This window comes from Molossus molossus, unplaced genomic scaffold (assembly GCF_014108415.1).
Source record: "Molossus molossus isolate mMolMol1 unplaced genomic scaffold, mMolMol1.p scaffold_m16_p_12, whole genome shotgun sequence".
In the NCBI taxonomy this organism is placed as follows: Eukaryota; Metazoa; Chordata; class Mammalia; order Chiroptera; family Molossidae; genus Molossus; species Molossus molossus.
This window is the reverse complement of record NW_023425347.1, coordinates 64,953,896-64,971,375: the sequence shown is the minus strand read 5'-3', so window position 1 is coordinate 64,971,375 and position 17,480 is coordinate 64,953,896. Positions and strand designations below refer to the sequence as shown.

The 17,480-nt window shown below is 40.3% G+C and overlaps 1 protein-coding gene across 2 annotated transcripts in view; it reads left to right on the top strand.

Moving 5' to 3' along the window:
• The window catches only part of SCP2 (sterol carrier protein 2), a 102,296-nt gene extending 85,064 nt beyond the window's left edge, over positions 1 to 17,232 (top strand). For both annotated transcript variants that reach the window (XM_036256878.1, XM_036256877.1), the window contains 3 exons: positions 6,992 to 7,121; positions 12,952 to 13,031; positions 16,277 to 17,232. In XM_036256878.1, the coding sequence (XP_036112771.1) occupies positions 6,992 to 7,121; positions 12,952 to 13,031; positions 16,277 to 16,372 (306 nt within the window). In that variant the 3' untranslated portion in view covers positions 16,373 to 17,232. The remainder of the gene's footprint in view (positions 1 to 6,991; positions 7,122 to 12,951; positions 13,032 to 16,276) is intronic.
• The last annotated feature ends 248 nt before the right edge of the window (positions 17,233 to 17,480 follow it).

The following is a 17,480-nucleotide window of genomic DNA, read 5'->3' as shown; positions in this document are numbered from 1 at the left end:
CCTCCTTCTTCAGTTGAAAATGTTTTATTGACCAAAGGATGTAAGACAACCAGATGGTTCTCAACATTAACAGCAAGTGAAAAATTAATCTGTATCTGTCTCAAGGAGGTGGGAGGAATTTCTCTCCAAGAATATAGAATTTCTAAATGTTTGCCGATGTTATCTTGCTCTGACTTGTTGCTATTTGTCTAAGCTCACTATTCCTGAGACATTGTGCAAGCGGATGGCATGGAGACACCTGGAAATAGTCATTTAGGAGCCACTGACTCCAAAGAAAGCCTGACTCTTGGGTGGCCCAACACACCAGCCTTATTAACCGACTCTTCTAGATTGTCTCCACAGAACCTTAAGGGGTAAAAATATTTCAAGGAATGTGGAGAAAATTTTGAGTTTTCTTTTAATCCATTTATTGTGACAAATTGCTTTCATAGTCTAAAGTTTGGAAGTATTGATATAGTCTACTTTGCAGTACGGTATGGTCAAATGGAAAGAACATTGAATTTAGAGTTAAACCAACCTAGGACTGAGTTCTGGTTGTACTACTTATACCCTAAGGGAAGAGAGACATGGAAAAATTTTCCCAGAAAAAGATAACTGCTTTAACAGGAAACCTGAGTGCCTATGCAAAGAGGTATCAAAGTATCCAGTAGAGACAGGAAAGCCTTCCCAGCACAGTATTGTTTATAATAGCTAAAAAGGAGAAACAACTAGCAACTGATGAATGGCTAAACAAAATGTGCTAAATCCATACAATGGAATATTACTTGGCCATAGGAAGGAAAAAATTACTGTTGCATGCTTCAACCTCAGTGAACCTTAGAAACATTATGCTTAGTGAAAGAAGCCAGTCACAAAAGACGATATATTGTATGATTCCATTTATAAGGAATGTCCAGAATAAGCAAATCCACAGAGACAGAAAGTAGATTAGTGGTTGCCAAGGGCTAGCAGGAGGGGAAAATAAGAGCGGAGGGGTGAGGAGAACATTCTAAAATTAGATAGTGGTATTGTTTGCACAACTCTGAATATATTAAAATACCACTGAATGATACTTTAAAAGGGTAAATGTTATGGTATGTAAATGGTATCTCAGTAAAGCTGTTATAAAACAAACAGCAAAAACAAAAAGAACTAGGCTCTCTGCATACATAGAAACAGAGATTAGCATCTGATGTCAGTTTATGTAAATTCTTCAGGGATAATAATTATTTGAATATTTCAGGTACTTATCACAGTGCCTGAACATAGTAAACACTTAAATCTTTGTTAAAAGAATGAAATGAAATGAATCTTAGTTTTAAATTATTATAAGGATACAAGGCTGAAATAAAGAAGGTGGGAAATAAAAACTATTATAAATGATAAGAGAATTAAAAACATAGCCAGTTCCAAAATAAATAAAGATTAGTATATTTTCTATACTTTTACACTAATCCAGCCATAAAATATGATAAATATATTATTAGTAAGAGCAATATAAAACACTTAAGAATCACCTTGGCAAGACATGTACAAAAGCCATTGTGAGAAAAAAAAAAAGGCAAAATATTGCCAAGGGGCATGAAAGAACACTTGAAGATATACCGTATTCATAGATGGGAGGACTTAATATTCTAAAAATACTACTTCTCCCTAAACAGGTCCATATATTTTATGTAACCCTATCAAAATCCAACAGTATATGCTTGGGGTAGGGGTTAGGGGAGTGGTAGAACTAACTGAATGATTGTAATGTATATCTAAGAGGGGGAAATAGTCCAAAATAAATTCTATAATAGCCAAGAATATTTGGAAGAGAGTAATTATGTTGGGGATTTACTATACTAAAGAGTAAAGTACATTATCAAACCATAATAGTGGCACAGAAATAACAGACAGATCATAGAGGAAAATAACAAAAAGTGCTAACATTTATTAAGTAGTTATTCTGTGCTTTATGGGTATTTACATAATTAAAATTTTGTACAACTCTGAGTTATATAATTCTATTATTATCTTCATTTCACATCTAAAACAGATTCAGAGAGGTTTAGTAACTTGCTTAGGGTAATGTAAGTATGCAGTAGAGCAGAAATTTAAACCTATGCTAATTGCAGATTCAGTGTTCTTAATTAGCAAAATTTAATTCTAGGAATTTAATCTTATATAAATGAGGCTATGTAAGAATATTTAGATATACAAATGTTATTCACCGCATTGTTATAAGAACCAGAAGTTAGAACTAATCTAAATATCAAGCAACAGAGTATTGGTTAAATATAGCACACTTCAGTTAAGACTATATGGGGTTATTTATTTATTTAAAAACATTTTTTTCTTTATTGATTTTAGAGAGAGAGAGGAAGGAGGAGAGAGAGATGGAAACATCAATGAGAGAGCACATCGATTGGCTGCTTTCTGCATTCCTCCCACTGGGGATTTGGCCCACAACCTAGGCATGTGTCCCTACCAGGAATCAAACTGGTGTCCTCCTTTTTTTTTTTTAAATTGATTTTCAGAGAGAGAGGTAGGGAGAGGGGGAGAGAGAAACATCTATGAGAGAGAACATCGATTGGCTGCCTCCTACATACCTCCCACTGGGGATTTGGCCCACAACCTAGGCATGTGTCCCTACCAGGAATCAAACTGGTGTCCTCCTTTTTTTTTTTTTAAATTGATTTTCAGAGAGAGAGGTAGGGAGAGGGAGAGATAGAAACATCTATGAGAGAGAACATCGATTGGCTGCCTCCTACATACCTCCCACTGGGGATTGGGCCCACAACCTGGGCATGTGCCCTGACTGGGAATCAAACCAGTAACCTCTTGGTACATGGATTGACGTTCAACCACTGAGCCACAGCAGTTGGGTGAACCGGTGACCTCTTGATGCATGAGTCGATGCTCAACCACTGAGCCACATTGGCTAGTCTATATGGGGTTATTTAAAATTATGTAGAAGAGCCCTGGCCGGTTTGGCTCAGCGGTTAGAGCGTCGGCCTGCGGTCCAGAGAGACCCGGGTTCGGTTCCCGCTAAGGGCACGTCCCTCGGTTGCAGTTTGTCCCCGGCCCTGGTCGGTCGTGCGGGTGGCAGCCACTCGATGTGCTCCTTTCACGTCGATGTTTCTCTCTCTCTCTCTGTTCCTCTCTCTCCCTCCCACTCTACCTGAACAAAAAAATGGAAAAATGTCCTCGGGTGAGGATAAAAAAAAAAAAAAAATTATGTAGAAGAATATCTAAAACATAGTAATGAGGATAATTGTATTAAATAGAAAAGTAGATAATAAAATAGTATGTGCAATATGATCTCATATATTAAAATATTTTTGAGTGAAGAAATTATGAATTATTTATATATATATATTTTGCTTATTGGTATTTTCTTTTTTCACAATAAAGTGTGTGTTTTCTCTCTAAAGAAAAATAAGTGCGATGAAATTTGTTTTTGTTTTTGAAGATGTGTGAGGTTATTCCTTCACCCTGCTAGCTGGCTTAGCTGTTCCTCTGTGCTTCCCACCAGCCCCCCATGTTTCCCTTTATCCCAATGTATTGTTATAGTCATCATAGTGAATTATCACTTATCCCTCTAATTCCTATTTCTGTATTCTTGGTGCCTAGAACAGTGTCTGGTGCCAGTCATTGTTTCATTCAGTAAATATTGCAATAAGGGAAGATGAAGCAGAGTGGGAATGAAAGGGACAGGGAGGAGAATGAAAACCAACCTACAGAGATATGTATCAGATTATTTTTCCAGTTTCATTCTTTTTTTTTTAATCCTCACTTGAGGACATTTTTCCATTTTTTGTTAAGATAGAGTGGGAGGGCCCTGGCCGGTTTGGCTCAGCGGTTGGAGCGTCGGCCTGCGGTACAGAGAGACCCAAGTTCGGTTCCCGCTAAAGGCGCGTACCTCAGTTTGTCCCCGGCCCTGGTTGGTCGTGAGGGTGGCAGCCACTCGATGTGTCCCTTCACATCAGTGTTTCTCTCTCTCTCTCCCTCTCTCTCCCTCCCACTCTATCTGAACAAAAAATGGAAAAATGTCCTCGGGTGAGGATAAAAAAAAAAAGATAGAGTGGGAGGGAGAAAGATGAAGAGAGAGAAACATCGATGTGAAAGGGACACATTGAGTGGCTGCCACCCTCACAACCAACCAGGGCCGGGGACAAACTGCAACGGAGGTACGTGCCCTTAGCGGGAACCGAACCCGGGTCTCTCTGGACCGCAGGCCGACGCTCTAACCGCTGAGCCAAACCGGCCAGGGTTCCAGTTTCATTCTTCAAGATCCAAAAGTAAATTGTTATATTACTTTCATAATTCTTTATACTAATCCAGAAAATAGATTGACCAGAGAAAAAGTCATTGCTGTTAGAATCACGAATATTTAATTGTGGGAAACCAAAAATGTATGTAAAGGAATTTACCTGCAAAAAAAGAAAAAGAGGGAGTGTAGGTTCATACATTCAGAGATGCCAGAGCGAAACTTGCAGAAATTATTGAGACAAGTGAAGGCTATTTCCGTAGAGAATGCTGGTGTGCCGCCTCGGTCCTCCTTTTCCTTCCACCCATTGTAACCAGGAAGCCATTTTTTTTTTTTTCCAAATCTTTATTGTTGGATGTAAAATGTATTACAGATGTTCCACATTTTTCCCCCATTGACCCCCTCCTCCCCACTCCCGCCCCCCTCCCACCTTTTCCCACATTATTGTCTGTGTCCATTGGTTATGTATATAAGTTCTTTGGTTTATTTCTTCCCACCCCCCCAACCCCTTTCCCTTTGAGGTTTGTCAGTCTAGCAATGAATTTGTGCTTCTTAATCCCTTCACCTTTTTCACCCATTCCCCCAATCCCCTTCCCAACTGGCAACCAACAAAATGTTCTCTGTATCTATGAGAATGTTTCTGTTCTTCCTGTTCATTTTGTTTGTAGATTCCATTGTTGATAGATATGCATTCATTGCCATTTTGTTTGTTCATACATTTTATCTTTTTCTTCAAAAAGACCCTTCATCATTTCATATAATAACGGTTTGGTGGTGATGAACTCCTTTAACTTTTTCTTGTCTGGGAAAGTTTTTGTATGTCCATCGATTCTAAATGACAGCTTTGCAGGATAGAGTAATTTTGGTTGTAGGTTCTTGGTTTTCATCACTCTGAATATTTCTTGCCACTCCCTTCTGGCCTGCAAAGTTTCTTTTGAGAAATCAGCTGACAGCCTAATGGGTACTCCCTTGTAGGTAACTAGCTGCCTTTCTCTTGCTGCTTTTAATATTCTCTCTTTGTCTTGAACCTTTTGCATTTTGATGATGATGTGTCTTGGTGTGGGCCTCTTGGGGTTCATCTTGTTTGGGACTCTCTGTGCTTCCTGGACTTGTATGTCTGTTTCCTTCACCAAGTTAGGAAAGTTTTCTGCCATTATTGTTTCAAACAGGTTTTCGATTTCTTGTTCTCTCTCTTCTCCTTCGGGCACCCCCAAGATGCGAATGTTGGCACGCTTGAAGTTATCCCAGAGGCTCCTTACTCTATCCTCATTTTTTGGATTCTTTTTTCTTTTTGCTGTTCTGATTGGGGATTTTTTGCTTCCTTATATTCCAAATCGATGGTTTGCTCCTTGGATCTACATACTCTATTATTGAAGCTGTGTAAATTATTCTTTATTTCAGTTAATGCCTCCTTTAATTCTAACTGTGTATCCATGATTTCTAACTTGTCCTTTTTTATGCTCTTGAGGCCCTCCCTAAGTTCACTGAGGTTCTCACTAAGTTCATTGAGCATCCTTATAAGCAGTATTTTGAACTCAGTATCTGTTAGGTTGCTTATCTCCCTTTCGCTTAGTTCTTTTATTGGGGTTTTGTTCTGTTCTTTCATTTGGGGCCTGTTTCTTTGTCTCCTCATTTTGGCTGCCTCCCTGTGTTTGTTTCTGTGTATTACTTAATGAGAGGTATGGGGCTCGCTGAGACCCGATGCTGCTCGTTTGAAAGAATTTAGGAAAAACCTGAAGCAGGATCCAAGACCGGCCAATCCTATGGTTAAGCAAGTGGCAACAGCTTGAAAGTTGTGTGGGGCGGGGCAGGGCGGGGCCTCAGGGAGTCAGCAGGGCGGGGCTACCAGTGTGAGCCAGGTTGCTGGAGTCCCAGATATGGCTTCTGTCTGCCGCCCCCCAGGGAAGGGCTCACCAAAGGAACAAAGGCCTCTGACAGCACGTTTGTCCCCGAGGAAGACCCCTCTCCAGCGCTCGCTCCAGTGCCAAACAGCTCAGTTCTTCCCTGTATGTCTCTGGTGCCCCTCGAGCTGCCTCCCCTCCGAGCTTAGAGGGAGAGAGTCCGATAACTCCGTGCGCCGGCCCTTTAGGGAGCTGCCTGGGGTTCCAGCCGCTTCAGCTTCCCTGAGCCTCAGTTTCCGCTGGTTTTTCCAGCCAGAAGTTATGGGGATTCTCTTCCTGGCACTGGAACCCTGAACGGGGCACCTGGTGTGGGACGGGGACCCCTCAGTCCTCAGGAAGGACCTTCCCAGCCGCGGGATCCTCCTGATTTTTATCCACCACACTTGGGTGTGGGACCAGCCCGTCTCGCTGCTGCGCCGCCGCCGCCGCCGCCCCCCCTTGCGCCGCCGCCGTCCTACCAGTCTGGATGTAGCTGCTTTTTTTTTCCCCCTTAGTTCCGTAGTTGTATGACTTCCATTCAGCTTGATTTCAGGCGGTTTTGAATGATGGTTGTTCTTTAGTTTAGTTGTAACTTTGATGTGGTTGTGGGAGGACGCGATACCGCGTTTACCTACGCCACCATCTTGACCGGAAGTCCAGGTAGCCATTTTTAAAGAAAGACTTGGCAGATGAGTGAGTTGTTGCCTGGTTGCCTTTTAGACTTTTCTGGGTAAAAAGATCCTAAAGGAGCTTGGGGACTACCCTTGCTCCTGGGCCACCAGCTGCTCACATCATGTATCTATTCAAACATTTAATTTGATTGGAGGAAAAGCCAGAGACACGAGCTTAATATAACTCCCAATGTTATTCTTCTTTCCAGGAAGGCGAAGAGTTTGTAAAGAAAATCGGTGGTATTTTTGCCTTCAAGGTGAAGGATGGCCCTGGGGGTCAAGAAGCCACCTGGGTGGTGGATGTGAAGAATGGCAAAGGATCAGTGCTTCCTAACTCAGGTCAGTGCAGTAATGACTTCTTTTATAGGAACATGGACAAGTTCACAAAGGAAAATGGGAGTCTGCTTTGGTGTTCCCAAAAAGGGCCGGTGTGAGGACCTTGTTGAACTAGTGAATTGGGAATCAGAATAGGTCACAGCTGCCTCTCTCCAAAGATGGAGAGACTATCACAGAGTCACCAATCTTAAGCTTTGGAGTTAGACAAACTTGGGTTAGGGCCCTGTCCTTGCTACTCACAGATTTTGACCTTGAATAAATTATTTAACTTTTTGAGCCTCAGTTTTCTGATCTATACCTGGGAATAATAAGTGGTACCTATTTCACAGGTTTGATGGGAGAATTACAAGAATTATCTCTTAATTAGTCTGTAAAGTACACGATTCAGTATATGGTAATGTGGCTTGAAAGACCTGTCTATATTCACTATCTCCACTTTCTCTCATCCCAGTCTTTTTTTTTTTTTTTTCCTTTACTATCAACCATTTATTTCATAGCTTTCTCTTTTTCATCCCAGTCTTTCTTGAACCCACTCCAGTCAGCTTTTTTTTTTTTTTAATCTTCACCTGAGGACATTTTTGCATTTATCTTCAGATAGAGCAGGAGGGAGAGAGGGAAGAAGAGAGAAAAACATCGATGTGAGAGAGACACATTGAGTGGTTGCCACCCACACGACCCCAACTGGGGCCGGGGACAAACTGCAACTGAGGTACATGCCCTTAGCAGGAACCAAACCCAGGCCTCTCTGGTCTGCGGGTTGATGCTCTAACTGCTGAGCCAAACTGGCCAGGGCTCTAGTCAGCTTTTGTCCTCAGGGCTCTAGACAGTTATTCTTAACAGGGTCACCAGTGCGTACAATGTTGCTAAATTCCCAGCCCTCATGATCTTCTTCCAGGCTTTCTCCTCTTACCTACTGACTGCTCCTTCTTAGCCTCTCTTCCTGTTTCCTCCTCACCTCAAAATTTCTAAACATTGGAGTGCTCCAAGGCTCAGTTCTATCTACTGGGGATCTCATTTAGTCTCATACTTTTTTTTCCCTTAATCCTCACCTGAGGATATGGTAGAGTTGATTATTGATACATTTTGGAGGGTGCTCCTAGAGGAGAGGTTGACATTAGGAGCACAGGTAGAATGAAGGTTAGCCTTAGCAAGGAGGGATGGATATTTCTTTCTCTGAGAAGGTAGATAAATATTCAGGGGCATTTTTTTTTTTTTTATCCTCACCCGAGGACATTTTTCCATTTTTTGTTCAGGTAGAGTGGGAGGGAGAGAGAGGAACAGAGAGAGAGAGAGAAACATTGATGTGAAAGGAACACATCGAGTGGCTGCCACCTGCACGACCGACCAGGGCCGGGGACAAACTGCAACTGAGGTATGCGCCCTTAGCGGGAACCGAACCCGGGTCTCTCAGGACCACAGGCCGACGCTCTAACCACTGAGCAAAACCGGCCAGGGCTTCAGGGGCATTTTGAAGTGGAGAGGAGGTTGGCAGAACTCCTGGAATAGAATTTAAAGCTTTGAGACAGGAGAAATGTTAATAGCAGTGTTATATGTGCTATTAAATAAGGAATCAACTAGATATTAACAGAGGAAAAGCTGAGCTGTAGTAAGGGAATCCATCTGGTGTGGGCCGTTTGGTACTGTTGTGAGAAGTTCCTGAACTATACATAGTCTTTTTTCTCAAAATGAGTGGACAGAAAAATAACTACATATTTGACTTCTGTAAGCTGTTTTATATAGATTCTAGCTTTTAGAAATAAAAAGAACTTTGGGGAAATAGTGCCAATTTTTTTTCAATGACTAAAGAGTTACAGATACGTCAGGATTATATTCTGATATGCCCAAGCAGATGTTAAGGTGATTTAAATTCTTCTCTTTTGTTATTGGCGTTTGTTCGTCATGAAAGATAATATACTTATGGAAAGCTATTGCATAATTTCAGAAAAACCTTGTTGCCTCATATGGACTCTGGCAGTGAACTCTCCCCTCAGGTGCCCCACCCCAGACCTGAAGGGATCTTACCCCTGAGCGAGGTGATTTCTGCTGAAACTGACACGTGCTGGCAGCAGACTTACCCAGTAAAAGCCACCACTGGAAATTACCAGCTCTTTTTACATCAGCCAACAAGTGACCATTTGTTAAAGATCAGCTACGTTAAAACTCTAATAACCTGTCCTAGTTTGAACTGGCATCTTAGAGAATTGCTAATTCTTTTGGTGTGTACATAGTGTTGAGAGATTTACTTACTGTTAACGAAGATTTACTTAAATGTATTTCATTTGCTTATATTCTAACAGCTTGGTAGTGATTATACTTTAGACGTTGTGCATTTTCCATACTCTTTTTTTTCCTGCCTAGGTGCCCATGAAGTCTGCCCCTCTCCTCTCCTTTGAAACAACTCACACAGCATATCTCTAGGAAAACAACTTTGATTAATCTGACATAACACATTATTCTTTCATTCTTTTATTCTTCCCTCTCAGCACTTACTTGAGTTTTCAACCCTGCCCTTTTGTGGGGAACATGATACAGAAAGCCCCAGAACCTCCCATCCCCAAGGTATAGAAGAAAGAGCATAATGGCCTTTGGAGACACCCAAACCTGGGTTCAGGCCTTCGCTCTGTCATTTATTAGATATATATCTTCCCTGAGTCCAATTGTCTCATCTAGAAAATGGTGAGAATAATTTCTAGTCATGGAGCTGTTGTGGGGATGAAATGAGATAAGGTACATAAAGCAGTTTAGCATAGTAAGTGCTCAGTAAGTTGTTGCTTCCTTCCCAACTCATATATTAAACATGAATTTTGCTTGAACACATTAGTCTTGTCTAAGACTCCTCAAAAAGATATGGGGAACTGAGCGTGCATCTGGGATTCATCAGATGCTACTGAATTGGTGAAGGCCCAATTAAAACTGAGCTGTTAAATGGGTTTGTATCCATCTTATAACAAGAGAAAGCCATAGAGCCAAAGAGTTGGGAGTATGGGTTGTGGCTGCAAGAATCTGCTTTCAGACCTAGCTCAGCTGCTTACTAGCTATGTGATCTTGAGCAAGTTATTTCACCTCTCTGACCCTCATAGAGTTGTAACAGTCAAATGAGTATGTATGTGAAGTGCTTGGCTGATACTACAGCAGCAGCAGACTTCACTTCCTAAAGCCACCTTTCAATGACTGAAAGTCCTTGCTTGGGATAGTAGGATGAAGTCCAACTATCTCAATTTGCTAGCTTTTTTTTTTTTTCCCCTGCCTGCTCTTTGATGTTATATATCTACAAGAAAATTGGATTTTATAGATAGTAAATTCTGTCATTTTCAAGGCTTCACACCTTTTTTCCAGTAATAAGGGAAAATTTTGTTAAAGGCAAAGATGGAATGGCCATTGAATTTCATTCTCTTTAGGAGCTATTTCTTTTTATTTTCAATCTTGTTTTAGTTATTTAATAATATGGACATGCTATAATTTAATGGTTTGCCCTGTCTTTGTCCATTCGGGCTGCTGTAACAAACATACCACAGACTGGGTGGCTTATAAACAATAGAAATTTATTTCTCACAGTTCTGGAGGCTGGATGTACAAGATCAAGGTGCCCGCATAGTCACGTTCTGTGAGGGCCCTCTTCCTGGTTCATAACCAGTGCTCTCTTGCTGTGGGCTCACATGGTAAAAGGAGCTAGGGGTCTCTTTGGAGTCTTTTATAATTCCATCCATTAAGGCTCCACCTTCATGACCTCCCAACGGGCCCTGCCTACTAATAGCATCAGGAGTTAAGATTCCTACATATGAATTTTGGAGGGGGGACACAAACATTTAGATTGTGTCCATGGGGTATGTCCAGCTAGAAGACCGGATGAGGCCCAAGAAATCAATACCAGCTAACATCACATGCCTCGCCAAATTAGCCTGACCAAATATAGCAGGCTAATTTTTAAGTTGATAATGTTCTATGGCCCGTGACTGATGTTATAAATATCCAAATGGCCCTTGTGGCAGAGATAGCAATCCCTATTTCTTTTATTAAGGCATAGATTATCTGATTATTGGGCCATAATTTGATTATTTTAATTCTAAATTACTTTTTATTTATTCAACAAGAATTTATTGATTACCCTTTATATATCAAGTGCTCTTCAAGGCCCTGGGGATATAGTGGTGAACAAACTGACAAGGGCCCTGCCCCATGAAGTTTTTATTCTAGTGGACAAATACAGACAGAAAACACATATACAAGCACATAAGGTAGTTTCAGATAAGTGCAACGAAGAATAAATAAAAAGTGCAAAGAAAAATAAAACAGAATTGTGAGAAAGTGACTTGTTTTCTGAGAGAGGCCAACTTTAATGTGAGGAGGTGTCAGCTGTTAGAATACTATTGTTATATTGATTGCCTGAAACACTACTAATAAGTTTGATTTCTTGGAGAATTTTTTCTTTTGTACCTGAAACCTCTCATTTGTCTAAGGTAGACATGGCTGATTTGACAATGAGCTATTAGAGTCTTTGTTGTACAGTCTTTTTCAGTATACTTTGATGATATTAAAATTAATATTTTTAAATTTTTGTATTATATAGGTAATATATACTCAGTATAAAAAAAAATGAGAAAAGATAGAGAAAATGAAAAAATTACTCTCCTGTAATGTCACCATCTACTTTAGGGGTTGAAAAACTATAGTCTATGGGTCAAATCCAACCTACCACCTGTTTTTTTGTTTTGTTTTGTGTAAAATTTTTATTGAAGTCTAGCACATAATAAAGGGCATAAGTCTGAAGTATACAATTGATAAATGTTAACAAATGAATGTATCTTCCAGATCAAGGTGCAGAATGTTGCCAGCATCCAGAAGCCTCCCTCACACCTCCTTTTATCACCACCTACTCCCAAAAGGAGCCACTATTCCTAATTGTATCACTATAGATTGATTTTATTTAAATTTTTTTTTTTTTTAATCCTTACCAGGGGACACTTTTTAATATTTTGTTGAGATAGAGTGGAAGGAAGAGAGAGAGAGAGAAACATCGATGTGAAAGGGACACATCGAGTGGCTGCCACCCACACGACCCAACCAGGGCCGGGGACAAACTGCAACCGAGGTACGTGCCCTTAGCAGGAACTGAACCCCGGTCTCTCCGGACTGCAGGCCGATGATCTAACCGCTGAGCCAAACCAGCCAGGGCTAGATTGATTTTATTTATTTTGGAGATTCACAAGGCCCCAAAATGGAAACACTGCAAAGCTACATCAACTGTGGAATGAATAAATAAATTCTGGTGCATTCCTGTAGTAAAAATGAACTACTGCTACTGTTGCTACATGCAACAATATGAATCATACAATGCCAAGCAAAAGAACCAGACCTGAAAAAGTAAATATTGCATGGTTCCACTTAAAATATTTATTACAAATGAAAACTCTTAGATATTTACCAATTTATAGGGAGCTAGGAACAAAATCGAAGAGATGAAACCATCGATGATATATTAGCAAAATAACATTTTCTGCTTTTAGCCTTCTTGAGAGTGTCAGTAGACTATCCATTAAAAGTCCTCAGACTAAAAAAAAATACTTAGTATTTCTAGATGCTTTTAGAATACCTGTTGAATAAATGGTTGTTTACATAGTGCCATCATTTCTTTAATCAATTCTCTCTTGTTAAATGTTGAGGCTGTTTGTGATTTATGCCACATTTTGCCAGGCTGCCATTGAATGCCATTTTCCCACACTGCTCCAGCACTGGACGTGATTCTGCTGCAGTCCATCCGTGGCTTTTGGCTAAAATGTACACATAACACTGAACACTCCTCTTTTCTCTTTTCTTCTGTATATCTCTCTTTTAGATAAGAAGGCTGACTGCACAATCACAATGGCTGACTCGGACTTGATGGCTTTAATGACTGGTAAAATGAATCCTCAGTCGGTAAGTGTAATGGCACTTACATCCTTCCAGTAGGTGGGTCTTTTAGCCCATTCTATTCTCCTGCCTCAGTCGCATATCATAAAGTGCAAAGTGGTCAAACCCACAAAACCCAGTGTTCACTTAACAAACAACAAACATTTGTGGAGCAGACTGTGTGTCAGACACTGTTCTATGTGTTGGAAATGCCCAGGTGAATAAAATATTCGTGCTCAAGGTGTCCACAGTTTGGTACAAAACAGATCTGCAACAGAGTATACAAAGGTGTCATGCCTGGTTCGTGATCAGGGGGTGGGGGAGAAACAGCCATGACTTCCTGGGCCCTCAGAGAAAGGTTCACAGAGAAAGTGACACTTGAGCTGAGTCCAGAGGTTCATAAGTGAGCGGTGCACAGATGGAGAGTAGGAACAATCCACGTGGAAGGAGGGAGAGGTGTGAACAAAGGTGTGACCTTTAACATTTTGTATCTTTGCTTGAGTTTTTGCCTGAGTTGTCCATCCTCAATAAACTCAAATTAAGCTCAGATTGAATCTCCAAAGACCTCCTTCCAAGTTGTTGGGGAGCTGTAGCCGGTCCCTCTTCTGATCCACTTCCTGGGCTGCTTGCTTAACACTTGTCACATATGAGTCTTAACGTGCCTGTCTTCCCCATTGGATTGTGGTTATCTTAAAGGGACAAACCACACAGATCTTGTCTTGTCTCCAGAACTTAGCACAATGCCTGACTTCTGTTAAGTTTCACGATTGCTGGACTATATTGTATTTGTCTGAAATGTATTTATGCCTTGTATAGATTTTCCTGTATTCTTTTTTTTTTCCCCTCACCCAAGGACACTTTTGCATTCATCTTCAGATAGAGTGAGAGAGAGAGAGGGAGGAAGAGAGAGAGAGAGAAACATTGATGTGAGAGAGACACATTGAGTGGTTGCCATCCACATGACCCCAACCAGGGTGGGGACAAACTGCAACCAAGGTACGTGCCCTTAGCAGAAACCGAACCCGGGTTTCTCTGGACTGCAGGTCAACGCTCTAACCACTGAGCCAAACCGGCCAGGGCTCCTGTGTTCTTCTTTAGTTGTTAGTGGTGAACAGACCACTGTATACTGAGCTTCCCATTAGCCATAGATAATAAAAAGGAAACTACGATGTGCTTCTTTTCATTATAGCCTTACTTTTTCTGTCACCTTAGCCTGATTTGTTTTAGGTCTTATTCCTGTGGTCCCCTGGTAATTCTAAAGATTGGATAAAACAACTAAATCTGACTCCCACATGTATTACTTTTTTTTTTTTTTTCATTGTTGAGAGTTTTTTTTTTTAATTCTCAAGGACATTTTTCGATATTTTGCTCAGATAGAGTGGAGGGAGAAAGAGAAACATTGATGTGAAAGGGACACATTGAGTGGCTGCCACCCGACCCAACCAGGGCCGGGGACAAGCTGCAACCGAGGTACGTGCCCTTAGCGGAAACTGAACCCGGGTCTCTCTGGACCACAGGCCGACGCTCTAACCGCTGAGCCAAACCAGCCAGGGCCATGTATTACTTTTAAAAATGCTTTTTCTAAGCAACTAAGCATATTTCAGTTAACGCGTTGACAAATGAGAGAAGTGCATGTGTGACTTTTCAACTGAATACACACTGTTGGCACTGATATTTCCACCCAATGAGCCCACTCCAAAAATCTGGCCAGAACAGAGGCCACCAATATAGGAGCTGGCTGTCATTCCCCTTCCCACCCACTGCTCCTCATTTCACTGTGCACTCACTCCACACACTTCCTTGGCAGGGTGATCAGACTTCACATGTCGGCCACCCTGAGCTCTCTCAGTTTATCTGTTTACCACCGATTTAGGGGAGTGAAGTGTCAGCCTGTTTTTCTTGAGCACCTGTTAGCACCCAAGGGAATTAAAGATAAAAAATGACAGACCTTTCTATTAATGTGCTAATGACCTTCCCTTATGCTCAGTAGAGGATTTGACTGGAAACCACTACCTACAGTGGAAATTATAATTTCAGTGTTTGGCTACAGTTGAAATAAAGCAGCATGCTCTCCAGCAGCAAGCACGTATGAAGAACACCTAGGGCCAGATTAAAATGATTCTTATGTTTGGATTCTCCAAAGGGCAAAGATTCATGTGTTCTCTATAATAATTAGTAAATAAAAAGTCATTTTCTCTTTTAATTTAAAAAAGGGGAAGATGATGAGTTTGTCTTTTAGGTACCACTGGTTCATATTTTTAAAGGACATATGTTAAATATATTGTGTTCTGAGACACCTGACCTTTAAGTCATCAGACAGAAGGCTGTGTGCCATATAGGAAGGAAATATTTAGTTTGTCCAGACAGAGGAGAGGGGAAAAAAAGGAATTAGTCACCCTTACTAGAAGGTGTACAAAAAGCAGGGCTCTGCATTCCCATGGCTGAGGCAGAAGAACTCCTAACATCTTAATGTTCTTGTTAAAAACTGAGACTACCAGGAACTTTTTTCATCTAGCCCTTACTTATTTTAAGAGTTTAGGGAAAAGACTGAGATCATAGCAGGGAAATCAGGCTATGTTCCCAATTCTGCCATTTCTCTAAAGTTTTCCCGGGATTTTGTTTCATGATAAATTTAGCAAACCTCATGTGATCTAATCCCAGGCAGTTGTTAAATGGAACAAACTGTGGCTCTACACTTCAGATTGGCTGGATTCCTACTGAGCCAAAGATGAACACAAGCACCTCAGTCTCAGCAGGCTGCCTGGCCTCCCTCCTTAGGGATAAGTTCTTTATCATGGAGACCAAAAAGGGGGGGGGGGGGGATTGGTGACATTGCATCCATATCGTATTCCAAGAGTTTCTAAGTGTGTTAAGCATGTGCTTTTTCTGTCAGCAGACTTCTGAAAATTTTAGTTCATATTTCTGACCCACATGTAATATTTTTAAACAAAATCAATCTAGTGTAAACCCACGTAGCCTAATATTTGGGAAACGTACCACCATTGAGGGAAGCAGGCAAAGGCAGACTCAATTTCTAAGAGAAGATACGTGGGAAAGCTGTGCCTTTTGACGGCTCTATGTAATGCGTGGCTTTTACAGTTCATTCTTTTTGAAGAATCTGGTTCTAAATCTATTCCAGAAAGCTGACTTTCATATTTGGATGAAAGTATAAGAGATCTGATAAGTGATCTCAGGGCTGGATAGTCTAGAAATATCAGCAATCTCAAAACAAAAAACACCAAGTAATAAGTTTTCTTTCTTCTTACTCACAGGCCTTCTTTCAAGGCAAACTGAAAGTCACTGGCAACATGGGTCTGGCTATGAAGTTACAAAGCCTTCAACTCCAACCGGGCAAAGCTAAACTGTGAAGAACTTCCTGTGCCTACTTTTGAGAATCAAGATGAGACTTACAGATATATATATCCATATATTTCACTGTCAGAACTTAGACTGAAACCATACATTGGCAAATAGCATGAGATTTGTTTTTGAATGGGTGTGACCAATCCTGTTTTTCCTAAGCTCTGGGTGAATAGAGCCAGATGGTATACTACTGCTTTGCTGAAGTGCATACAACTGTGTGTTACAAAGTTAATATGATAATTATGGTTTAGGGTAAAATCGAATTTCAGAATAAAATTAGGGACAGCAAAATCCAAAAACTATGTAAACAAAAGCTCTCATTTTGCTTATAAAGTATATTTAAGGATTATTCTGCTGAAGATTCAATTTAAGTTTTCCTTGGGAGAACTAGAGAAGAAACAAGGTACTAGAAGCTGGCCAGAAATTAGTGTTGTGCACTTAATGACCTTAATCGATTTTCCAATAATGGTTCTTAAAATTCTGTACTGGGATTTAAAATTTTTAAATTTTGCATTTTGTGCCATCAGAATGATATTTTCTTCCCAAATTTAAATAAAAACACGATCAGAGCTTGGGGAAAAACATTTATAGCTGAACACAGCCTATTTTTAAAATAAAAATATTTTCAAATTAATTTCCTTCTTGAAAAAAATCAATGTTAAATCATTTAACAGTAAAATTTGCTTTGAGATGCACAGTAATTAAAATTATAACCTCATATTAATTTAAGGCTATAAAGCTCTCAGTCCTTTGTTACAATTTTCCTTTTCATATGTTTAATTATCCACATTTATCTTTCTTCCTACTTTTTCTAATGCTAATGTTATTTCTTATAACTCAGTAAGATATGGGGTAAAATAATGCTTTTGGAAGAATGTTTAATAGAAAATTAAAATAGCTCTTCCTGATCTTTGTTTTTATTGCATTTGTTCTTTTTGTTCGGGGTTATCTAAATGAAGATGAAGAGAAAGAAAGACATTGGGGAATTTACAGTCTGTGTCATCTAGGTGTTATCTTCTGGTTACTTTGACATCATCACCAGTTCTTGATTAGGGAGGCCAGGCATTATTGTGGAAGGAGCACTGGACTAGGAATCAGGAGTCTTGCTTTTCT